This window comes from Myodes glareolus, chromosome 25 (genome assembly GCF_982192425.1).
Source record: "Myodes glareolus chromosome 25, mMyoGla1.1, whole genome shotgun sequence".
Classification (NCBI taxonomy): domain Eukaryota; kingdom Metazoa; phylum Chordata; class Mammalia; order Rodentia; family Cricetidae; genus Myodes; species Myodes glareolus.
The window spans coordinates 37897876-37923485 of record NC_142050.1 but is presented as its reverse complement, the minus strand read 5'-3'; the positions used below and the strand labels follow the sequence as shown (position 1 = coordinate 37923485).

Below are 25610 nucleotides of genomic sequence, written 5' to 3'. Positions count from 1 at the left end.
AAGCAAGCCACCATGTGCCAAGAGGACATAGTAAACAAGCCTCATCTGCTTCCTTCTCCTTTCAGGACTACCATTAAGGGCCCCTTTGTCATTAGTGATGGAAACGCAAAGCTCTTTGCCCAAATCGGTCCGTAACCTCGCAGCATAAGCAAGATGACTGGACCTTTCACCACAGTTCTCTCCAATTCCCACCTGCTGCCTTGCCTTGCCTAAACCATTGCTTCCGGCTGGGCTGTGTTCCCGTCCTGCCCCTTCCTCTGTTCTCCTTCCTGCCACAGCCTCTCCAGTTGTTGTTCTGGCCAACCCGATCTTTTCAGCATCGCCATTTTTTTCTCTTCCTAGGAATCGTCATCTTCCTCTTCCTCAGCGACACCTTTATCACTTCAGCTCAGACAGTCTCTCTTGACCTACCTTCCTCAGCCCTGCTGCCACACCTTTCTTTAAACTTAAAAAAAAAAGCTCCTTTCAAAGGAGTCATCTTCAATCTCTCTGACCCATGGACCGACCCTGACAACTTTCCATTCAAAATGTTTCTAGAATCCTGTCTTCTTCCGTCATTCCAGTTCTGGCTGTCATCTATGTTGACTCTTCTTGCTTCTCAACTTGCCCGTTGTAGTCTACTATCAACTATCAACTGAGCCAATATCATGGTTCTTTTGAGCCATAAATACAATCATGCAATTCCTGTCTTCGAATCCTACAGTGGATTCCCATCTTGCTCCTCTGTATTGCAGATGTTACGTAGAGCAGCTCTTCTCCGACATCAGGAGCCTCAAGCCTCTTCGTTTGTCACCCCATTTCTGTTCTCTTTTCACCCCATTCTGTTCTCCTTTCTTCCACTGTGCTAGCCACAACACCATATCGAGGTAACTGCCCTTATGATTCCTCAAATTTTCTCCTCAGATATTCCCCCAAATCTGGTTCCCTGTGCCCTTCAGGTCTTTATTGAAGGTTACTTTGCCAGTGAAGAACTGCTCCATCCACAACTTTACTTATTCACAAAAATCTTTAGTAAAAGGTAAAAGATTTGTCCGATCTAAAGATCTACCTTCCCATTCCTCCTCCACACTTTGTTCTTTCTCAACACTAATTCTCTCTAAGGTACTATACAGTGTGTGTGTGTGTGTGTGTGTGTGTGTGTGTGTGTGTGTGTGTGTGTGTGTCCTTATTTTCTGATGCTCTCACTGGAATATAGGCACCACATAAATTGCATTTGGACCATTGGGTGCTTGACTGATACAAATCCTGGTGCTTATGGTGTTTGCCAAACACCAAGTAACTAACTATATAACCTTTGCGATTTCTATGTGCATCATGAAGAAGAGAAACAGGATAGACCTCTATGCCCCACTGAAGAAAGCCATTGCACTTCCATTCCTCACAGTCACTTGCACACACATATACTCATCACAGGCAGATCCGTGTGCACACACATATACTCATCACAGGCAGATCCGTGTGCACACACTTATACTCATCACAGGCAGATCCGTGTGCACACACATATACTCATCACAGGCAGATCCGTGTGCACACACATATACTCATCACAGGCAGATCCGTGTGCACACACATATACTCATCACAGGCAGATCCGTGTGCACACACATATACTCATCACAGGCAGATCCGTGTGCACACACATATACTCATCACAGGCAGACCCGTGTGCACACACATATACTCATCACAGGCAGACCCGTGTGCACACACATATACTCATCACAGGCAGATCCGTGTGCACACACATATACTCATCACAGGCAGACCCGTGTGCACACACATATACTCATCACAGGCAGATCCGTGTACACACACATATACTCATCACAGGCAGATCTGTGTACACACACATATACTCATCACTGGCAGATCCGTGTGCACACACATATACTCTACACAGGCAGATCCGTGTGCACATACATATATTCATCACAGGCAGATCCATGTGCACACACATATATTCATCACAGGCAGATCCGTGTGTCCCCAGCCTTCAACCCGAGAACCTTAACCAAGGAGCCTGTGTGCCCTTCCGTACATTTCCATCGTACTCCAACTGTATCCTTGTGACTTCATTGCCAGGTCCTTCACCTTTCCATTCTCCTTGCTGACGCTGAATGCAAGCTCATCCAAGCCTCTCCAAAATCAGTGTTCAGATTACAAGAATGTTTTTGATTAAAAGAACAACAGGAAAATAACTGCAATCAAGTAATGTTTGATGTCAAGGGAACTGATTCCGCCTGTGTCGGGGAATGAGTCTGTGAATGCGAACTAGGTGCGCCTTGGTTTTCAGTTTTCCCGGTGGACACAGGCCCTGCTATGCCTAACATGTTCGAGTCTCATCACCCGCAGAGACTCTGCTTCTTTCTTCTAACTGTAAGGATCTTGAGACGGGAGTATCATTGCTGCCATTCCTAAATGTACCTCACCACCTAGGAGATGAGCCGTCTTCTGTGACAAAGCCATTATGGTCTCCAGCGCACCTCTCTTTTTAGCAGCTTATTGATCTACAAATGCCCGCCCAGCAGCCACCATACCAATATGGATATGTGGAATAATCCCATACAGGCATGCTATTGGCACAGGTAATGTCCTCCTTGGAGTTGTAGCAACTCTGCTGACCTAAAGAGAGGAGGACAAACGCCTTCTTCGCTTTGGAAAAAGCCACAGGGTTCCTACAGGCTTTAAAATCAATGTACACAAAGGAGTTCTCCAGGGCAAAGATTGCCTACCATTTGACAAGATTCACATTACTACATAACTCTTCGACCATTTTTATAATTAATCTTTACCACTAAGCCCAGCCTTTCAAAGCACAAGTTCAACTGAATGATGTCAGTCTCACGGTCACTACTGAATATGTAATCTTAATTTTGGTCAACAGCACCTTACGTAACACGGGCAGAAAGGGCTAGAAATTGTTTCCCAGCTTAACCCAGCATAGATTTAACTAATATAAATCCAGGATTTAGAGTGGTCACCGAAAACGTTTCCTCGATATGAATCATTTACTCAACCCAGGCTGAGAAGCCAAGCAATGCAGCTGCATCTATATTTATCTGCGGACAGCCAAAGAGTTGCTCTACTTATCTAAATTAGATGGCAATGAGCTGTGCTCTTAGCAGATCTAAAGAAGTCTTTGAGACCTTGACTATGAGATTCCCATTCTGAAAAAACAGTTACTACCATTTCCAAAGAGAATCCACTCCTCTGGAAGAGTCCGAGGAAAGAACACCATTCGGATCCACTGTTGAGCTAGAGCTTATGGGTCTTCAGGAGCACAGAGGTGCTAGCTATCCAGGACGCCTTTTTCTCCCCGAGTTCTCTCTTAGGGAATGAATGCTTCTGTAATGCTCACCAACCACAATGGTAACATGACAAGGCCCACAGACCTGCTTTTGATTGCTACATGATGGAGAGCCTCTGAAAGGTTTTCTCTCTCTCTCTTTTTTTTAAGCAAGTGATGAATAAGTAACATGATTAGAGCTGCATTTAAGAAAAATCACTCTGAATAGAAAGCACGGACAAAAGATGAGATTAGAAGGCAAGGAGTCAAACAGGGAGTTCTGCAAGGGTGCAGCGAGAGTCCAGGAGCTCAAGCCAGAGGGCTGCAGTAAGACCCTCATGGATGCAGCGGAGAACTGAAAACAGGGGCGTGTCATGCTTTCTCACCGCCGCTACCCGGCTCCTTTTGAAAGCTGTAAAAAGAAAACACGAGGTATGAGTCATATAGGGGCAATCACAGTAGGCATGGTCTATTTTCTGGCTATTATTGATCCAAAAGAATCACTATGAAGGATATTATGGCTTGAATAAATGTGTCCCATAAGCTTGTGTATTAAATACTTGGTTCCTTGCTAGTGGCACTATTTGGGGTGGTTCTAGAAACTTTCAGAGTTGAGGCCTAACTGGAGGAAGTGGATCACTAGAGGTGTGCTTTTGAAGGTTATCCTGGGCCTGGTCTTTTATTTCCATCATGAGGTATTTGAGCTCCATGCTCCCACCGCCATGATGCTCTGTCTCACCATGAACCAAGGACTGTGGTTTGAACTCTCTGAACGTTTGAGCAAAAAGAAATAAGTCTTCCATTCATAGTGCTTTCTCGGGTATTCTGGTCACAGCTACGAAAAAGTAACTAATACACAAGATTGAAGAAGACTGCCTTAGACGGACACTGAAGATCAAGGCTCAAATGGAGACAACCTAAAGACAAGCCTAGTGATAACTATTCAGAAATCTGCAGCTGGATCCTGGGACAGTGGTCAGATACACCAGTAAAAGACTTGCGTGTAAGGGATCTGTGGGATCCATGGCAGGAACAGAAATAGAGATGGGCCTCTCTATTGATGTTCTAGATGGAAGGACCAGCCTCGGGGGCCGGGAGGAAAATCAAACACATGACCAAGATCAAAAAGAGCTTTTGATCCAGGAAAATGGGAATAGCCCTATGTTGTTGGAGGTCCTGCTTGTTTGTTCCCAGCTGGTCAGTCCCAAAATAATCACACAGAAACCATTTTATTTGCAATACTGTTTGGCCAACAGTTTAAGCGTATTTCTGACTAACTCATATCTTAAATTAACCCATCTCCATTAAGCTGTGTATTGCCACGAGGCTGTAGTTTACCTGTTAAAGTTCTGGCATCTGTCTCTGGCAGAGCTACATGGCTTCTTCCTAACTCCGCCTTCTTTCTCCCAGCATTCAGTTTAGTTTCCCTGCCTTCCTCTGTTCTGCCCTGTTATGAGCTCAAGTCAGCTTTCTTTATTCGTTAATGGTAATCACAGCAAACAGAGGGGAATCCCACATCACTCCAAACTTTAAATTCTCCTCTTATAAAATGGGTTCTTTAAGGAACAACCAAACACAAGGACTAAGGAGATGACTCAGCAGTTAAGATCACTGGCTGCTTTTCCAGAGGAAACAGTTCGATCCCCAGCACCCACATTGCAGCTCACAGCCAACTACAGCTCCAGTTCTAGGAAATCCAATACCTTCTCCTGTTCTCTGTGGCTACCAGGCAAAAAAAAATGGTACATAGGTATACATATTAATTCATTTCTATTGCTGTGATAAAATGCCAAACCAAGGCAACTTATAAAAGGGAGAGTTTATTTGGTCTTTGTGATTTCAGGAGAATAAGGGTCCTTCCTGCGGGGAAGGGAGGCAGGAGTCAAGCATGGTGGCTGGAGCTGGAAACTAAGAACTTACATTTGAATCACAAGCAAGAGGCTGAGAGAACAAACTCAAAAGAGCACCACACTTATTTTGAAACCTCAAGGTCCATCCCCACTGACCTACTTCCTCAGCAAGACCAGATCTCCTAAACTCCCCCAAATAGTACCGCCAGCTAGGGACCAAGTCGTCAGACATCTGAGCCTACAGGGGACATTCCCACTCAAACCACCACAGCACATATACAAGCAAAACACCCATACAAATAAAATAAAGCAAAACTATTTTTAAATTTTAATTAAAAAAGAAACCACCAACCTTTTCAAAAGGAAGCCATCTGAAGTTTATCATATGCATTACAAAAACAGTTCACAGCAGGAGCCTGTTAACAGCGAATCTCTCGAGTCCAACAAAGTTGTAAGTCTTTTTAAAATGAGATGTCTGGGTCTACTGTGTTAACTAGGCAAGGCCTTCATTCAGTCCCTGAGTATTTATTACACACCTACTATGGTCCATGAATTATATCTTTGCGTTATGTAAAACAGACAAAAAGATCTTCAAAAGCACTTCAATGGTCTCAAAAATAGAAAAACATACAAGCAAGCAAATAAATATAAGCAAGTGGCTCTGTTGATCAAGAGAGAGTATGCTAGTGTGTAGCATAAGCCGAAGGGAAAGATAAAGCAATCCTACCTTACAGGTGGGAACCAGGGCACACCAGGTAAGAACAGGAGGAGGAGAGGTATGCTGGCTCCTCTGGGCTTGGCAAGCATTGGTCAGACTCATTTGCCAGCAGGATTAAGAAGAAGTTGTTTCTGGGCCAATGGAACTCCGTGAGGAAATGCCCCTCACCCAAAACATAAGTGAGCCTCACCTAATAGGAGCAGTATCTGCTGTTGAAAAGGGAATGAAAAGAATAAGATCTTGGGATGGGGGAGAGGGGAGCGGGCTTGTTCTCCAGACCTGTGCCCCAATGAAGATTTCTGCCCTTATTCTGCTTACTCTACCCATGGGAAGCCACGGAAGGGTTTTTAAGATGGAGATAACTGGAAAATGCATTTAAGAAAGATCATTCTAAAAGGAAAAGATGGGCAATAGATAGGATTACAGAATGGGAAAGGCAGAGGATGATGCTAAAGACTGTAGCAAATTTGGAGGGACCAGAAGAAGAGATGAACAAAAAATTAACAGTGAGAATGACTCAGGAAAGTCACTATTTGGGCAATGATGCCAAGAGAGAAGAGAGTTGCTGAAATGACCCTATAGTTTCTAGACAGGGCAAGTAGAAAGGTGGTGAGGTCGTTCCCCAGTATGTAAAAACTAGAGAAGGAATTGGTCCAGGGACCAAAATATGCACTACATTCTTTAAGACCCAAGGATGAGACCAGTGGGGAAATCCAATCAGCAAGAGAGAGGTTTTAGACCTGGAGATGCACAGAACAACTAGACACAAGGAGGAATGATATGGTCTTAGACATGAATGGAATTGATGGTGGTAACGATGATGAAGAGGGGGTATAACCAGGCAAGACTTCGAGTGAGGAATTTGGACCCCAGCCCAACCACATAATCTCTGACCTACAATTTGCCCTGCCTACAAGATATGCTAGGGTAAAGGTGGCCCAGAAATTATGGGAGTGGCCAGCCAATGACTGGTACAGCTTGAGCCATACACCATTTAAGAGGGAGCCCATCCCTGTCTGGAGGGCCAAGACCTAGAGGCTGGACAGCCCAGAGACATAGGATAGAACCAAACCTAATTGGCAAATAAATAAATAAATAAATAAAATATTCAATGAAATGATTCCTAAGGATATTATGCTATACTCTTATATTGTTTCCTTCCTAATTGCTTCACTCAGCCACAGATAAAAACAGATGCAGACACCCACAACCAAACCTTAGGTGGACCTCAGAGAATCCTGTGGAAGAGGGAAATAAAGGATTATGGGAGCCAGAGGGACCAAGGACCCCACAAGAAAACCAGAGAATCAACTAACCCAGACTTAGAAGAGCTCACAGAGGCTAAACTGCCAACCAGAGAGCTTGTGTGGGACTGACCTAGGTCCTCTGCACATATGCTCACTGTAATGTGGCTTGGTTTTCTTGTGGGACTCTTAACAGTGGGAGCATGGGCCATCTCTGACTCTGTTACCTTTCCTCCTTCTGGATTACCTAGTCCAGTCTCAATCAGAGAGGAGGAGCCCAGTCTTACTGCAGCTTGATACACCACGGCTGGCTAATTTACATGGGAGGCCTGCCCTTTTCTGAAGAGAAAGGAGGAAGAGTGAATGGGGCGGGTAGAGTTGAGGGTCTGGGGGCAGGGGGAGCTGTGATCTGGTTGGGGAGAAAAATAATTAATTAAGAAAAATTTTTTAAAAAGAAGAAGAAGAGGGGGAAAAAGAAAGGGTGGGAATCTGTGGAATACACACACAGGCTGAGAAAGAAAAACCAGATAAGGAGAGAGAATGAGGAAAGAACTGGAATGTGGAATATGGTACTTGAAATTGCTCTGTCAATTGGGGGGATCCCACCAAAAGATGGCGTCTTTCATTATATTAAAGATGTAAAGCAGAATGTGAAAACTGGCCCATCATGTGTAGGAAACAGTGAAATGCTCTACATTGATGGGACATCTTGTCCTGTCCACAGTCAGCCTTGTGTCTCACACGTCCTTTACAGTTCACTTATAATTATTCTGTAAGTTCATGGATGTGTGAAAATAAAAGCAATTTAAAAAAAAAAAAAGAAGATGGAGCAGGAGAGAATGGTGCCTGGAAAGCCAAAGAAAGTAAGGTTCTTGGGTTTTCAGTTTGTTTGATTGGTTGGTTTTTGTGTTTTGTTTTATTTTGTTTACTTTTTTGTTTCATTTCATTTCATTTCGTTTTTTGAAACAGGGTAACAATCCTGGCTGTCCTAGAACTCACAGAGATCTATCTTCCTCTGTCTCCCAAGTGCTGAGATTAAAGGCAGGCAGTAAGATTCTTAAAGAAGAAGAGTAGCCCCAGATGCGGATGGGTGGGAACCACCCGGAGCCAGGCAGGAGAGAATTCACCTCACAGTGAGAATGAGCCAGCTCTGAGCCACCTTCTGTTTTGTTCACGTTAATGGCACAGGGGGAGGAGAAAGGGAGGCACTGGCTAAAGACAGAGATGTAAGCAAGCCTTCCCCAAAGTGGAAGGTCATTCACCTGGAAGTGCAATGTTCCTTGTTCCCTGCAGACCACAGAATGCCAGTGACTCAGAGAAGCCTGGCCAATCCAGGATGCCTCTAGGTATCTCTCCCTTCCAGTCACGCGGTTATCAAAACACAAGCACCAGAGTTATTGGACTTCACACTCCTAAATCCCCAGGGACTACCATGATCCCTTGCTAAGGTAGGGCTCAGCCTTCGCTTTTTATAGCATTCAGGTGAAAATGGAGTCCTTGTTAAAATTCTGATGGGATTTTTCTGTTCCCGCTACAGTTTGTATAAATAGAACGGGCAGGAACAGGTCACCCTAAAGTGGAGGTTCTTGGCTAAAGCTACCCTCATATTTTAAAAATAATCATATATACATCTTGTTCATCAATAATAAAACTATTTAAAGTCTTACTAAATTTTTTTATCCAGCTTCAAAAGTGAACAAAACTTCTCAAGAATAAAAGTACAATTCGGACCCCTTTAAAACCAGTTCTTAACCTTTTAACTTCTTCCTTTACTGGGTCACATGAAGTGTTTCTCTTGGGGTTAAAGTTCCCTCTGAGGAGCTTGTATTCGGTCCCTGGTTTGTCTCCGCAATCAACAGTTAGTTTCACTGTCTCGGTGTCCCGTCTTCTAAAGACTCACTATTGGTCAGGAGAGCTAAAGGGACTGCTTTACTTTTCAGTCTAGACCTTGGAATTCTTGATACTTTTTTCTCCACCCAGCAACTGGAAACAGAACCATAGCCTAGTGACTTGTACATTAGTTCCTATTTCAGCAGTTAACCATACAAAGCCTGAATCTTCTTACGCCACAGCAGAAAGGAACGCAACTGAAACTGTTTCCTCCTCCACCGTGATTTGTGGCTGTTCAGGCGCAGACTGTTACCATTTGCCTGATTCTCTTCTCTCAGCGCTTCTTGTCACTAATGGCTTGTTTTTATAAAAAGTCACTCACAGGCAGCATCCTATGCAAAGTGCCAAGAAGATGACTTGAAAAAAGCTGGAATCTGTAGATTGAACGATAACAATACTCCATGAGCACTGCCTGCTTCAAAACAGCCCAGAGGCATATGAAGTTCCTGGCAGCCTTCTCAATCCCCCCCTACACACACACACACACACACACACACACACCGTTTTTTGGAAAAGGTTAAGGCTATGCTTCCTTTTATGTTAATTTTCCCAATGCATAGTTTTTCCCATACAATGTCAACGTGCTTCTATAGACAACAGTTAACGTTGTGTGGGCTGTTTTCTGCAGTTTGAGGACTTGAACTTGGAGCCTTGCGCATGCTAGGCAAGAGCTCTCCCATGGAGCTGTGTCCCTAGCTGTCTGGCATTGATTGTGAACTTCATGTAAATGCCCTTCACAATGCTGACTTCCCTCAAATCCATATTTATCCATTTGGAAATATGGATGGCACTTTCCAATATTTTTCTTGGATATTCATTGCACATGGTGTTGGTTTTCATGTAGATAATTTCTTTCAAGTACATTATGTACTCTGACCGTATTCACCTCCTCCTCCTCCCTCTCTTTGGTCCCCCTCCTCTCCCATCATGTCCCTTCAATTCTCATGTCATGTGTGCTAACTAAGAATTCTGAGAGTCAAAAGTGAAAGAAAACGTGAAGTTTTGTCTTTCTGCATCTGACCTAGTTCACTTCATGTGATGAATTCCAACTGTACCCATTTCCCAACAAATGACATAAATCTACTTCTCTTTGTGGCTGAATAAATAAATCTCCATTGTGCATATATTCCAGAGGCTGGGTTCTTAAACTGGCTATTGTGAACAAGCCTGTAATGAATATGGACATGCAGGTATTTATGTGATATGTTGACTCAGAGTCTTTGGGGAATACGCCCAAAAGTGGGCAAATATATTTTAAATATACTGTGCTAGTTTCCATTGTATAAATATACTATAATTTATTATCCATTCCCTGTTAGTAGACAATTAGGTTTTTGCATTTTTGTACACTGTTTTTACTTTGTCGTTACAAACAGAAATGCCATGGGCATTCCTGGCCATTTCACGCTCTCATTGGTACATAGGTGAGAGCTTGTCTCCAACCTTATAACATAGTCTCCTCTTCTCCAGGGTTGAGACAGTTAATCCACACCAGCACGTCAGCCCAGAGCCTCTTTCAGGCAAAAACAACCCTACTCCACCCAGGCCTGGGAAATACCCAACACCTTGGGGAAAAGGGTTCAAATTGCCTAAATAGCATCACTATTATAAATCGAAAGGGAGCTCGGGGCAAAACTGAATGAGATGCTCTGAGGTAAATAAAGTGCCCTAGAGTGAGGGCCTGAATATGAACGAGTGGGACGTTCTAAAGAGCAGGAAGTGATGGGAATGGAGGAGGATGACCTAATATAAAGTAAATTGCCTTTTCTTGGCAAAATACTTTGACGCCAGAAAAAAAAAATCAATTGAAATAATTCAGATACTGGAGTTTCCCAGAAAAGCAACCAACCTGTCAAACTTGAGTGTAACATCAGCTTACAGCCTGACTCAACATCCCCTTCAGGCAACTCCTGGTGACTCCTGGGAGAATCCCTTCAACACCATCTCTAAGCACACAAACTTATAAAAGAGAAACATTTTTGTCCTTGAATCGCCTGCTCACTGTCTGGCTTATCTGTCTCAGCGCTACTGTCTTTAACTACTGGAGCACAATATCTCTGATGCAATGCATGGGAACCACTAACTATGGCCACCTCCCAGAATAGCAGGGAATCGAGGTACAAAGGGAACAGTTGACAATCGACATGTATTGCGTAGTCAGAATCAGTCATTTTTAAATGAAGCTAGAATTTACCCCTGTTGTCCCCAGGTGCCTCTCTAAAAATGTCTTAGGGTTATCATGTCTACTTTTCTACAAAGCCTGGCCTGCTCTGAAGTGGCACTGAGATGCCTGGGGCCCAGCACCCTAAATCCCTCATAGAGTCCATCATGGAGCTCACTAATCCATTGCCATACCTTCTCCTCTTTCACGTCTTCTTTTTCTATTTTATTTTTCCATTTAATTATTTACACTTCCTTCCCTCCTCCCAATCCCCTCCCGCTCCCCCACACCCCTTCCTCCCTCTCCTGTCCTGCTTGAGAGAGGGCAGGGAACCCTGCCCTGTGAGAAGTCCAAGGCCCTCCCCGCTACATCCAGGCCTAGGGAGCTGTGCATTCATATAGACTAGGGTCCCAAAAGGCCAGAACATGCCGTAAAAACAAGTCCCAGTGCCTTTATCAATGGCTTCTCAGTCAGCCCCCATTGTCAGCCACAATCAGAGAGTCCGTTTTGATCGCAGGCTCATTCAGACCCGGTCCAGCTGGATTTGGTGAGCTCCCATTAGAACAGGCACACTGCCTCAGTTGGTGGACCAACCCCTCGCGGTCCTGACTTCCATGCTCGTCTTCTCCCTCCTTCTTTCACTTCTTGAAGAAAGGAACATGCAAGTATTGGATTTTACTCAAGAGCCTCCACTCCCAGATAATATACCTGGCATAGTCACTGCTCAGTAGCTCTTTTTGAACAAGTTTGGTGAAATTTTCCTCATTCAGTGATTCTTCAATGGCCCAAGGAATTTATTCAATACTTTCACTTGTCTTATATATCTATGCTTAGAGCTGATGGAGCAACTCAGCAGTAGAACCCTCCCCTGGCACGGACAAGGCCCTCCCTGGGACTGATCTTCCAAGGGATGGGGAGAGGTAAGAACCCACCAAAGATCTGTTCGACTTAGAAAAAGAAAATACTCAAAAATGGTTAACCATAAACTGTATATGGATATGAATTTTATCCATTTAATTAGCATCTGTAATACACGTTATGCATACTTGACCTGCTGCCTGGCACATAGTAGATTCTTAGAAAATATGTTGAATGGGTGGTCTTTGCTATGACGCATCCTCTGTGAATCAATCTACTCCTCTACTAAATATTTGCTTTTCTTTCTCTGTCTGCTTCGGTTGAGAGATGAATGTCCCCCAAAGGCCCAGGTATTGAGGGTTGGTCCCAGCCAAGGACACTGCATGGCAATAGTAGACCCTTTGGGACATGGGAGCTACCAGAAGAAAGTCTGGTCATTTGGGGGCGTGTCCTCAAAGGAGATATTAGAACCTGGCCATCTCCTTCTTTTTCTCACCTTTGCTTCCTTGTTACTGTGAGAAGGAGCACCACCCTCTTCCACACGCCCACCTTCACCACAGACCCCCAAAACCACAGAGCCAATGAACCATGCATCAGAACCTCCCAAACTGGACGCCAAAACAACCCTTTCCTCTTTTAAGGTGGTTGTCACAGGCAAGGTAACTATCATAGAAAAAAATAGACGACATAAAATTGACCATTTTCATCCTTTTGAAGTATACCGTTCAGTAGTGTTGACATGAATGTACCTCCATTATCACCTACCTCTACTTGCGGGGGGGGGGGGCTCAAATTTTAGCTCCAATCTGCAAAACGGTATTTGAGTAAAAGAAAAAGAGGCATGTTTTTAATAGCAAGAAGCCAGCAAGTTGGTGTTCCGCCTCTTTCTAATGCAGGTTAGCACCTGCAATGGCTCCCTTTAGAGACTTCCTCTGCCTCTCCCTGCTCCATTTTCTTGTTCTCTCTTCCACGCCCCCATTTTCCTACCCCTCTCTTTACACTTTCTTTCAGCTATGTATCTATTATCTATTCTCCGTATAAATGTAACTTTTCTACCACGCTAATGTGGAAGGGGCTGGGGTTTCTAGAACCCAAACCCATTCTTTCACATCCGACGGAAAGGTGGTCTCCGGAGAATGCAAAGGCTCTCAGGGCTGAGGATGGCTCAGTTGCTAAAGTGCTTGCTGTCCAAGCATTCGGAACTGAGTTCAAGCCTCATCCCCCACTAAGAAGCTGAGTATAGTCTCTATAGTATATAAACACTATCTATCGATCTATCGATAGATCGATAGATCGATAGATCGATAGATCGATAGATCGATAGATCGATAGATAGATAGATAGATAGATAGATAGATTGTGTTTATAATCTGAGCACGAGGGATGCAGAGACAAGGGGATCTTTGGCTTTCACTGGCTAGCCAGCCTGGCCTATCTGAGAGCCCCAGGTTCCAATGAGGGCCCATGTCTCAAACAACAAAGTGCACAGCACCTGAAGAATGACTCCTGAAGCCAACCACTTACTTTCACACATATATACATGCATACACCCGCATACACATTAACACACACATGTACACAAAACAAAAGAGAGAGAGAATGTTTGCACTATTAAAAACTGTATAATTCAGCAAAGAAAGCACAATGATTTTTTTCCTTCATTTCATCCACAGAGCATCATTAAGCTGTGCTCTTCTCCGTACACATTATTTGGAGAGATTAATTGCAGAAATGTTTGCATCTAGACTATGTGTGACTCTAGTGTCTAACACCTAGACATGAATGTATGAGTGTGTGTGCACGTGTGTGCGTGTGCATGTGTGTGCAGTGTGTGTGGTCAAACCAACCCCACGTGTGTACATACAGCATTCTTTCTGCAAGCCTGGGGTTGCCTACTCATAGCAGAAAAGAGGAAAATATTTTTGTTTCTTTGGTTTTTTGAGTTTTGTTTTGTTTTGGGCTTGGATTTTTTTTTTTCAAGATAAGGTTTCTCTGCATAACCCTGGCCATCCTGGAACTTGCTTTGTATTCCAGGCTAGCCTCAAACTCAGAGCCTTTCCTGCCTCTGCCTCCCAAGTGCTGGTTTTAAAGGCATGTGCCACCACTGCCCAGCTTTGGGAAAATATTTTTAACTGAAAATTCCAGTGAAATACACAGACTCCATCTTCTGACTGATCTTTACCAATCCACCAGTCGAAGAACAAGTAAACTGACCTTCTAGAACAGAGCGAAGGCTCTTGACTTTGTTGACTCAATGGAAAGAGAACAGCCCAGCATTCCCTGACCAATTGACTGCTGATCCAGTTGACCAGTTGATACTAATGTGAGCACAAAAGGGAAAGCCTGACCCATTCACATGTGACACTCATCTTGAGAAACCGAGTCAATGGATGAGCTCTCTTGGGACAAGGTCCACTGCACCTTTGTCCCATCCCAAAGTACCTCTTTTGCTACAGACACCAAGCAAATTTTTCCGAACACAGTGGAGTTCAAATACATTTCTTTGCCCTGCACATGAACCCACAAATGTCGCACCCAAATCACAAAGCACCCTGCCTGATCTTCGTCTCTCCCTGGTCACTTACGTTTGGGAACTACGGAGGAGGGAGGGTCTCACTAAAACTGTGTTTACTTATTGCATGCAAACATACATAACAGATATGCATAGTGATTTGCGCCACATATTAAAAGCTATGCAGGTGATAAGATTCCCTCAGCAGTCAAGTGCTTTCCAAGCAAGAAGACTTGACTTCTCCCCCTAGCATGCAGACCAAAAGTCAGGCACAGTGACATGTGCCTGTAATTCCAGCACTGGGGAAGTAGAAAGAGGAAGGTCCCTGGGACCTGCCAGCCAGCTAGCCTAGCCTCGTCAGTGAGCTCAAAGTCTCAAAACAGGACCAACAAGATGGCTCAGCCAGTGAAGGCACTTGCTACTCAAGCCTGATGACCTGAGCTCAATTCCTGGAACCCACATCAAGGAGGAATGAGAGACTGACTCCATGGAGTTGCGCTCCTTCCTCCACGCTACAGAACTGCGTGGGCAAGCGCACTACACAAATGAATAAATATTAAAACAAAAAGGTGGGTGGCTCCTGAGGAAAGACACGTATGATTGACATAGACAACCTATGCCCTGTACACACAAGCACTAAAAGACCCTGAGTGCCTCCACGGGGTTGTCTATAAACGGTACTGTCTTAGGTTTAAAGTTTTTAATCAACTGGTGACCAGAGCCCTGTATCCTAGAAATTAAACAATCTCTGCGCTGCAGGAATGTGGGATCTTCTCCTGTCAACACAAGGTTTGTCCCCTTCGTTTCCAGAGCACCCACAATCTGCCCATGTCATAAGATTAAAACCAATAGAACTAACCAGGCAGTGGTGGCACACACCTTTAATCCTAGGACTTGGGAGCATTGACAGATGGCTCTCTGTGAGTTCAAGACCTGCCTGGTCTACAAAGGGGTCCTGGGACAGCCAGAGCTGTTACACAGAGAAACCCTGTCTTGAAAAACCAAATAGTAATAATAATAATTTAATAAAATAAATAGAACTATTTCCCTTTAGGCCAACATTCTTTTTTGTGTGCTTCCTAGGGACAGCCTTCATCTTTATGACAGTCAATACTTTCTGAAACTGGACATTGGTTGGCTTATTTATATGTACTGATAAGTATTTATTCTCTCTATCCAGAATGTAAGCTTCTCCACTGTGCCCAACATTGTACCTGATGTCCAGCCCATGGGCTCTCACAAAAGATTGCTGAATGATCATGTATGTCCTTTGCGTGTATAAAACTCAGTATCTATGTCATCATGCAAAATGAAGACAGTAAAACATGTAACATGTATGGCCCACCTTATTTTCTTTAAGGCAGAATGGAGACTCCAGAGCAGTGGTTCTCAACCTGCCTAATGCTGTAACCCTTTAATACAGTTCCTCATGTTGTGATGACCCCAATCTTAAAATAATTTTTGTTGCTACTTCATAACTGTCATTTTGCTACTGTTATGAATCATAATATAAATATCTGTGTTTTCCTACCATCTTAAGTGACCTCTATGAAAAGGTGGTTCAGCCCCCCAAAAGGGGTTGTGTGACCCACAGGTTGAGAGCCCCTGCTCTAGAGATATTATACTTTATTTTAATTAGGGAAATCAATATACTATGTGAGTTTTGTGAGCCTTGATCCGCTCTACCATAAAAATGGGGATTTAAAACAATATTAGTAATATCCAGCCATGAAATCTGACAATTTTGGTTGCATGAACAAGACCCAAATACTAAACACAGCGGCCAGTATGCCACATGAATAGGGAAATTTTAGAGAGTAACCCTTCCTGAGGAAGAGCTACTGGCAGTCAATGACTATTGAGAAAGGGAAAAATCGGTTCTTTCCAGGGACGAGACCCCTGATAGGTTATTCAGTCATGGGTCAGTCCTAAACCCATGCACATATGAGCACCACTAAATGGACTCAGTAGGGTTGTGTGTGTGTGTGTGTGTGTGTGTGTGTGTGTGTGTGTGTGTGTAACAATAGTTAAAGATGAGGTCATGAGTCCAAGAGGGAGTGGGGTGACACGGGAACAGCTGAAGTGGGGAGAGGTAGCCTGGAAATTGTGTCAATATGGTACTCTCACATGATAGTCTCAAAAAATAAAGATACACCAATAGAAGTACCAACCACATAGAGTTACTAGGAACAGTAAATTAATAAGTATATAGAGAGTTTTAAGACAAGTACCTGGTATCAAGTGGAGCTGTTATTTGAGGGGGAAATTTGAATTTCTTAAAATTTAGATAGAGCCTCACTCTGTAGCCCAGGACTTCATAGTGACTCCAGACTCACTATGTAGCCCAGGATGGCCTTAAACTCACTGCAATTCTCCTGCCTCAGTCTCCCACGGGTTGGGACTAAAGGAAGGAACCACCATGCCTATTTCATAGACTGACTTTTTTCTGAAATTGGGGAAAGAGTGAAGCATATATCAATTCTGTTAACTGATGCTGGACAGTTAACAAAACAGGGTCAGAAATGACCCTGAACTAAAACCCCCCAAAAAAAAAAATTCAAAAAGCAAAATGTTTCCAAAACTGTAAAGTCTGACCTTTACGCCCACACAATGGTGCGGTTATCCTCACCTGAAATACAGCTTGTTATCTTGGAGGCTCTGAGCTCTGCACAGAGCTGTCCAGAAAAACCTTCTCTAATGGTGGGAACCTTCGCCGTAGTCCGCACGGTCCAAAACAGTAGCCAGCGACCACGTGTGGCTATTGAGTAGCTGTGATGTGGTACGTGCAGCTAAGGACATAGAGAGGCTAATTTACTTACCTGTGACTCCTCTATACTTAAATAGGCACATGGGGTGGTGCAACTCTGGGAAGTCTGGTAAACGGATCTCCTGGATTTGGGCCTTGCCTGCATTCCAGCCCCTACTCCGCCGCCCCTCCCCTATCCTCAGAAACCAGCTCTCAGCAGGCGACCCTGCTTTCGCTCTGCCGCTGTCAGCCCCCTGCTGAAACGTCCTTCCTTGGCCACACTTCATCAGAACCTTGCTCCAATTTCACTTCCTAGGAGCAGGAAGTCTCTATTCCCCCACCCTCAGCCCCACCAGGAAGAGCTGCCATCACCTCCTCCGTGTTCCTCTGGATCTAGTTCCGGGGCGACTCTGTCGTTATGTAGTCGTAATGTATTCTCTGTGTCACTAACATCTATATGAACTTTGAGGGCCAGGTCTCACTCATCTCTCAGCCTAGCACTGTGTGCCAAGGCAGCGTATAATACATGTGTTTATTCTAAGTGTTTCCTGATTACAGCATTAAAATTTAAATACGCACAGTGTTCCATTAAAATATATTTTCAAAAGCGCAACTACTTCATGACCATGAAAACTCCTGGGACCAAAGCCTATTATAAAGCAAATTTTAAAACAATGAAAAGTTCTTTTTCAGTTAAAGGCTGGGCATGGTAGTGCTCCCAGTACTTTAGAGGCAAAGGCAGGAGGATCTCTGTGAGTTTGAAACTAGCCTGGTCTACATAGTGAGTTCCAGGCCAGTCAGAGCTACATAGTGAGACCCTATCTTTAAATAAATACCAGCTAAAGGTCTGCTTATTTCAAACTTCATCAATGTGGCACTTCAGTACAAACCAAAGAATCCCTGGAACAAGCCTACCTAGAGCTACCTGGATGTCTCTTGGATTTCAAAAATTGGTCTTGCCATTGATCTGCCCCCAGCACCTGTGTTGACTTTTCTGAAAGACCAGGATGAGGTTTAGAAGCAAGAGGACATGATTTAAGACTCCTCGTTGCTTAAGACACATGAGAATTTGGAGTAACCGATGCTTGCTACATCCTCTACTCAATCCAACCTCCAAGAAAAGAATAATTAAAGTCTTATCTAACATGGAAAATAATGACTCTGGATGATGTGTGACTGTTCCGTGGCAGATGCTACCCAAAAGGATTTGGGAGTTTCCCTTGTTCCTTGGCAAAGCTTTTGCACAAGAAATCCTTCTTCGGTGTCTCATATAGCATCTGTTATAATATTAACCTGCACTTATAGTCACAGGTGTTTCTCTTTTTTTTTTTCTTTATCATCATAATTTCCCAACTAATATATTATTTGCATTCCCACACAACTAGAATTGGCTCTGGATAGATGCATTTATAAACCCGAATTTTATGAGGTATTTCCCAAAAACCAAGGCTCTGGTGGATGCGTGCTCCAAATGTGTGTTTTGCCTGCTACCCAGGGACTCCTTGTTCAATAATGAAGCAAGAGTCACTGCCAGAGATACACTCTGGTGTGCACAGCCATGGCCTGAGGCGTCAGGAAGAAGGCAGAAAGCCCACAAATCAGAGATACTTCATCTTCGTGTCTGGTAGAATTTGAGAATTGGACTTCTGCTTTCTTATTCATTTGGTGGTTTTTGTTTTCTTTCAAAAGAACAAACAGCACTTCCAATGCAATGACTGACTTAACAAGTGACTGAACCCTTTAGGGCAATAGGATCATTAAGATACAACTCATGCCAGATGGTAGTGGTGTACACCTTTAATCCCAGAACCTAGGGTGAAGAGGCCACCCTGGTCTACAGAGTAAGTCCCAGCACATCCATCCAGCACAGCCAGAGCCATTACACAGAGAAACCGTCTCAAAAAAAATAAAAAAAAGACACAACTCATATTTTCCCATAACATTTTAAATAGACTTTAAACAGCCTTTTCTCTGGTTTTCCTTTTCCTTTGCCCAAAATATATCTCACACAATTGTAATAGGATATGTTTCAAAAAAGAGATGAAGATCTAAGTTCTTTTCAGGGCTTCAAATGAATAATATGAAATAAACATCTCTCCTTAAGATATCTTAAATTTAAATATAGAAGTATCAATGTTACCATCCTTCTAAACTCCACCCATCTAGGCCAAATGGTGGTTAATTCTAGAAACTGCTTTCTTTATGTTATTAGAACTACCTATCAATTCTATTCATATAAAATGCACTTGTTTGCAAAATGTCTATTGCTGCTTGGAAAGGGAAGACCTGGTTTTCAAAGATGATGTTACAAGGGTAAAAAAAATGAAGATGGTGACCCAGGTCTCTCAAGATGTGTATGCCCAGCATGCCATCTATCTCAATGATGCCTAACAAGAATGCCAAAAGGACAGAAACAACTGTGGTGAACAAGGGCTTGCAGCTGACAGTGATTGCTGTGTTTGAGGTGATGGGGAACAGCGTTTCCATTAGTTCAAGTGAAATACAATGCCCTGCCAGCTCTGGGTATCAGTGTATTCAACCCCCTGCTGTGCGTGCCCACTTTCTGCTGCTGCAATTAAAAAAATCAGTCGATACAAAGTCAAAATGTTGTTCCTTCCTCCCCCTATCCCTTTCCCTGTTTCCAGTTTCACCGGAAGAAAGTGTCACTATGGTAACCAGTCCCTCTGATGTACAGACCAAGTCACCCTCTCTAGTCAGACTGCCAAGCAGGCAAAAGGGAGTAGGAGACCTGGATGGAGCCACCAGAAGCCGCGAGCCCCATTCCCCTCCTCCTCTAAGTAGGGTCGGCGGATACCAGACAGAGGATTCCTGTCTGTTCTGACAGGCTCAAGGAAGGAAATTTAAGGATGTCCTTCAACAAATCTTGTCAGCGCCCACCAGTCATTACCAGCAGCTCTCCCCAACACTTCAGCTAGCTACCTATCGTTTCCATGGTAAAGAAAGCAGAACACAGATAAAATAACACCATTAACCCGAAAACAGTTATAAAGCGCCCCCCCCTTGTGAAAAATAATTCTGCTTCCTCTTAGTTTCCTGCTTCTCGGTCAAGCTCCATAATATCTTGTGCATCCTTCCCAGAGTCCCACCTGGATCAGGCCACACTAACAAGAGCCTTGTCAGGAAGCAGGTGGGGTGCCTGTGAGCACCGCCAGGCCCATCCCTAGTCAGCCCCAAGAAGCTACACTACAAATGCCAAGATGGACACTCACTCCTTCTCTTTCCTAACTCTCCTCCTCACCTGCTAACTGTGAAATGGCCTCCTGGACCATACCCCCTACTAATCATTCTTACATGGTTGGTGGTGTTGGTGGTGGTGGTGGTGGTGGTGGTGTGTGTTCAAATTAACAATTTCTTTTGAATAATCTCAACATTTTTGCAAATCAAAGTACATCAGTTCTCTCAGCTATTGTTTTAAAAACACCAGTGAACTTCACGGCGATGCAAGAAATTAAGAATTGCTTTATGTCTCGGCACATTTGCAAATACTAACACAGTTGTCAACTACTCAGTAGTTGAAGAGAGTGACAGATGAGGGGAGAAGCAAGGTCTAAAATCCGCACATCTTCCCAGGGTGCAGCCACCATAGAAAAGAACACGGTCCCCTCCTGGGAGAGACAGCCGAGCACATCACAGTGAACAGTATTTCAGCGGACTGACGAGACAGGATGGTTCCCACCAGATACCGGAGTCACAAAGTGCATCACACAAGCAGACTTTCCTATGCATGTGATCATATTCAAATATCAAGTGCTATGAGCAAATATTTGCTTATGATCTGTTTTCTATGCCTTGAGTGGTTTATATAAATCTGAAAATAGTATTTTTTTTCCTTCTGGTATGCCCACTCAGGTTGACTTTGGGGGCTTATTAGACTGCTGATATTCATTGCAAACCGACAGTCACTTCTGTCGCCCACCTCCCCAAGAGAAGAAGTTAAGTACTGTAGTGGAATGCTGCTCAATAGCCACTTTGGGCTGCTGTAAGACAGAGCTAGGATTTTTTGATGCTTATATAGCCAATACCTACACCTACTTCCACAGTGCATTACTAAGTAAATGTTTCTGGGGTCCATACAGCCTTCTCTGGGAGACACCCCCACCCCCAGTTTCCCTTGCTCGAAGCAGTTCAACATCTAAAACACAGATTAAAATTCGGAGCCAGTTACCCCTGACACATCACCCTTAAACGGCTTCCTCCAGAAACAGCCTTGGAGATTCCCTTCCTTCTCAAAGGCTGATGAAGCATCATTCTGGATTCTAAGAATAAAATTAAAAATGGTCCAGGAGATCCCATGAGAATCTAGATAGACAAGAGCAAAACGGCAGGTGAGCAAAGAGAGTGAAACCTTTACCACAATCTATTACAGCTATAGAGAGGCAAGTTCTACCCATGCCAAGGCTCAGTCAGGCCTGGCCAACTGAGCCACTCAGAACCAGGAGATGCTGTCGCCTGTGGTCGTCAGGAGAGGCGAGGGGCTGCAGGGCCTACCTAGAGGCGCCGGGCTCTCTGCAGCGCCACGCCTCGCGCCCTGGAGCTTACCTTTCCGGATGAGGGCGGCGATCTCTGGGTCGAAGCCCTGCCGGTGGCACTTCCTCCAGAGGCCCATGTTGGTGGAGTTGTACTGCCGGCTGCACTCGTCCGCCGGGCTCATGGCGAACAGCTGCCGGCGATTCCGGGCCCGGAGGAGTTTGCCCTCCCAGCGGTCCAGGCGCGAGCGGCTCGCACGCAGAGGCAAGTTGTTGTTGTTGTTGTAAATGAAGCCGGGGTCGACCCGGCGGGTGTTGAAGGCCTTGCACCTGTCCCTGTGCTTCCTGGCGTCCGTCTCGTACCAGTGGTCGGAGCAGATGGCCACAGCCAGCATGCCGAGGGCGCAGAGCGCTAGCGAAAGCCCCGTGTAGAGCAGTAACCTTCCGGCAGCCATGCCTCCGCTTGGCGGCTACACCATGGGCATGATCCGCCGCAGCCTTGCCTTCCCTCTGCACGCCCGGAACAAAGCGGAGGGCGGCCGAGCTGGGGGTGGGGACTGGAGAGGATCTGCGCCGCGGCGACCCCTTGGCCCCCACCTGCGGGTACAGAGCCGGGAGACTGCGGGGATCGGGGCGGGCAGCCTATAAAGTTCTGATACGGAGAGGCTCCCACGGGGTCCTGAGCATCCTCCGGGCTGATGCAGCCTTCTCCGGTGGTGGCGAACTCAACACCGCCACTTCCCACCGTTCGGGAGGCGACAGTCCTAAGCCTCTGCTCGGCAACCGCAAACTAAATACCAAGTGCTCTCGACCGCGGCGGGATTTGCTGGGTTTCTCTGTGCAGCTTGCTGACCAAAGTGACTGTCCTGGCTTCCTGGGAATGATAGGGAGGGCGTGTGAGGACGCAGCACTCTGCCGAAGGAATGGATCGCGCCCGCGTCCGGCTGCCCCGTATTTCGTCTCCTGGACTCTCCCCTTTTCGATCTGCAGCCGAAGGCCGGGGATGTGCGCCCGAAACTGTTCTTCTTCTCTGCGTCGGGTCTTTTCAAAGCCTCAGTCCTCTGATCACCAATAGGTCCTTGGCTCCTGCTGGCCCACGCGTGCTCTCAGAGGTGAACTGCCCGAGGACGCGCGATCTCAGACAGCCTTTCCCCGCGAGCTCCCGGGTGGCCTGCCTCTGGCCTCGCCATTCAGACTGTCTAGCTTTTGGACAGCGGGGACATCCAGGCGGCGTTAGGCTACTATTCCCGGCCCGGGGTTTGCAGAGACGGGGCGGCAGCTGCCAGGAGCTAGGGCCGGGCAGCACAGAGGAGGGCGCACCCCGGGCTCTCCGAGCTCCTTCAACACCATGGACAGGTCTCTCAGAGGCGGCGCGCAGCCGGCCCAGTCGCCAGCCTCCTCAGTGTCATTCCGCTCTTTCCAGCTCCTTCTTCCCTGGAATGTGTACGCCCAGCCTCCGCCAAGATCCCCTCTGCCTCACTTCACCTGGTCTCCTGCAGCCCCGCGTGGGAGCTTCCCAGGTGCTAAGCAAATGCTGCGGGCATGAAGAAAACCCAGGACCCGGCTGCTCGAAGCAACCCGCCCCCTTCTTCGCCACCTGAGCCCAAGCAGTCCAGCACCCGCTTGCTCTGGCCAGCTGGGGTCAGCCACTCTCAGACTGCACCATTTTCTTCGCAGCCCACCCAGGCGACGAGGCGCGGGGTCCCTCGGCCTCTTGCAGAAGATCCCGTCCCCGCCTCGGCGTCCCGCGATCCGGCTCCCCACACTGTGGTGAATGGGGCTAGGGGTGGGGGGGTAGGGAGCCTCGGTACCTCAGCTTACCCTCCCTATCTCCTTCTCGAGCCGCGGAGGCTTCCGGGCCTCTCAGGCTCAGCCGACGCCCGCGAGGAGCGAGAGCCTAGCCTGCGCCCCAGGGGCTCCAGAAATCGCATTGCCCGGGTGTGGGCGCCCTAGGAAGCCGCTGTCACTCGCTCGGCCTCTAGGCGCTGCAGCCTTGGCTAAAACCCACAGCCGAGAACACGGAGCGCGCAGCCAAAAGCTAGTGATGTCATCCGTGCAACGTGAGCCTCATCTCTTATTTTTCTAGCCTTCTTAAAGTTGAACCGCACCAATTTCCCAGGCACGAATGTCTGAGCCTTATTCTTTGGCCAGGCAAGTGAATGGTGTCTAGGTAGGTATACACTCCATCACATCCATATTTATGCACATATACATATATGTGGCATGTAGCATGTTTATGTGTATTATTGTAAATTTAGGGTTGGTGCCCACGTCTCCTGTTTCTCTTTTGACCGTGGAAAATTCCTTAAACTCGCCACAGTTCTTTAAAAAAAAGAAGAAGAAGGTTTAGAGAACCGTCTTTAACGAGCTCTGAGTGAATCCCTGTGCCCCGGTTCGGCCACTAGTGTCTCCCGTACATTTAATCTTTGTTTTCCCCCCAGAAAGCCATAAGCACTATCTTACTAACTACTGTGATTTCCACCTGGAGCTGAGCAGAGAGCAGTGGTGAGGCTCTCGGCCAGCCTAAGCCAGCGCCCGACACAACACACACACACACACACACACACACACACACACACACCTGCCCTGACTCTTCAGCAAGAAAAAGAGACAGCAAGGTTCATTTAAGACCAGAAGAGAATCACAGTGGGGTGGAGAAGGCGGTTGTAGATATGTTGGAGGAGAGGGAGAGTTAAAGCAACCTCGGGTAGGGTTTGTCAGTGATCTCATGACCGCTGGATTTAACCTCTGCAGGGCCTCTTTGAGGTGCGACCGGACTCCAGACCTTGAAGGGGTGGGCCCCAGCTAAGGGATCTATCCCCACCCTCCCCCGCCCCCTGCTTTTCTCACGTGAGACAGCCGCAAAGGCTGGGAGCCTCCCACCCAGCTCCACACACTAGGGTTATCATTCTAGCTCCCCCTTCGGTTTCATCCTCTCTCCAAAGCCGAGGTCCGCCCCCCACATTGCGGGATAAAGAGCTGCCCTGGGGGAGAGAGTGTGCTAGGGACCCAACTTTGCACAGCAGGGCTTGTGAGTCGATGAATGCACCTCCACCATATTCTTTTTGTCTTTAGGTTTTTTTCTTCTCTCTCTCTGCATTTTGAAAATCGAGAACAAGGCGTTTCAGTGCCATCTAGTGGGGGGAGGGGCGTGCCTCGGGTTTTGGGTTTTTTTTTGTTTTTTTTTTTTGAGCCTTGAATTCTGTGATGGGATTTACTTCATGCAGAGACAGTCCTTAGGAGGCCCACTTGGTCTAAAAGTTGCTGGCATGTGCTCTAGTACGCACCATCCTCAGAGTTCCCCGGGATGCCCTGGTGGAACTGGGCAACTTTGGCCACAGTGCCTTCCCACCTTCTCTCATCGGTTTTCCTACTTGTGCCCTTGAAAAGAGAAAAGCACTTGGCATACGGGCGGACACCTTACATTTCTAAAGCTATGTCTTCCTCAAGGCAGAGCGGAAGTGCTTTTCCACGACTAGGGTTCCTGCATAGGACAAACAGGAAGGAAGCTGAACCTATAAACAAGGTCAGTGGGGAGCCAGAACAAAATGAGTTCTATAGCCCAGGTCTCCCGGTTCCCTCTCCAGTCTTCAGCACCGGGTCGGGATCTTTGGCAGCGGGCATGCATAAAAGCACACATGTTCCTCTTTTTCAAACGCCCCCAACCCACCCACAGCCCCTTCTTGCTCCACTGTTTAACTTGTTCCCTGGCTTTAGGTCTGCTTTCAAAAATGAGCTTTGTCCACTCTCCCATGGTCCTCGGGGTTTCAGGCCCAACCTAGGTAGGGGACCTATGTGGGATACGACCCTCTCCTTTCCTGAACATTCTATCTTGAAGTTGTTGTCCTTAGTGAA

General features: G+C 46.0%; 1 protein-coding gene across 2 annotated transcripts in view; it reads right to left on the bottom strand.

The window, feature by feature from the left end:
- The window catches only part of Tmem178b (transmembrane protein 178B), a 393382-nt gene extending 369656 nt beyond the window's left edge, over nt 1–23726 (bottom strand). For both annotated transcript variants that reach the window (XM_085683877.2, XM_085683876.2), the window contains exon 1: nt 21829–23726. In XM_085683877.2, coding sequence (XP_085540003.2) covers nt 21829–22210 — 382 coding nt within the window. In that variant the 5' untranslated portion in view covers nt 22211–23726. The remainder of the gene's footprint in view (nt 1–21828) is intronic.
- Between the last annotated feature and the right edge of the window lie 1884 nt (nt 23727–25610).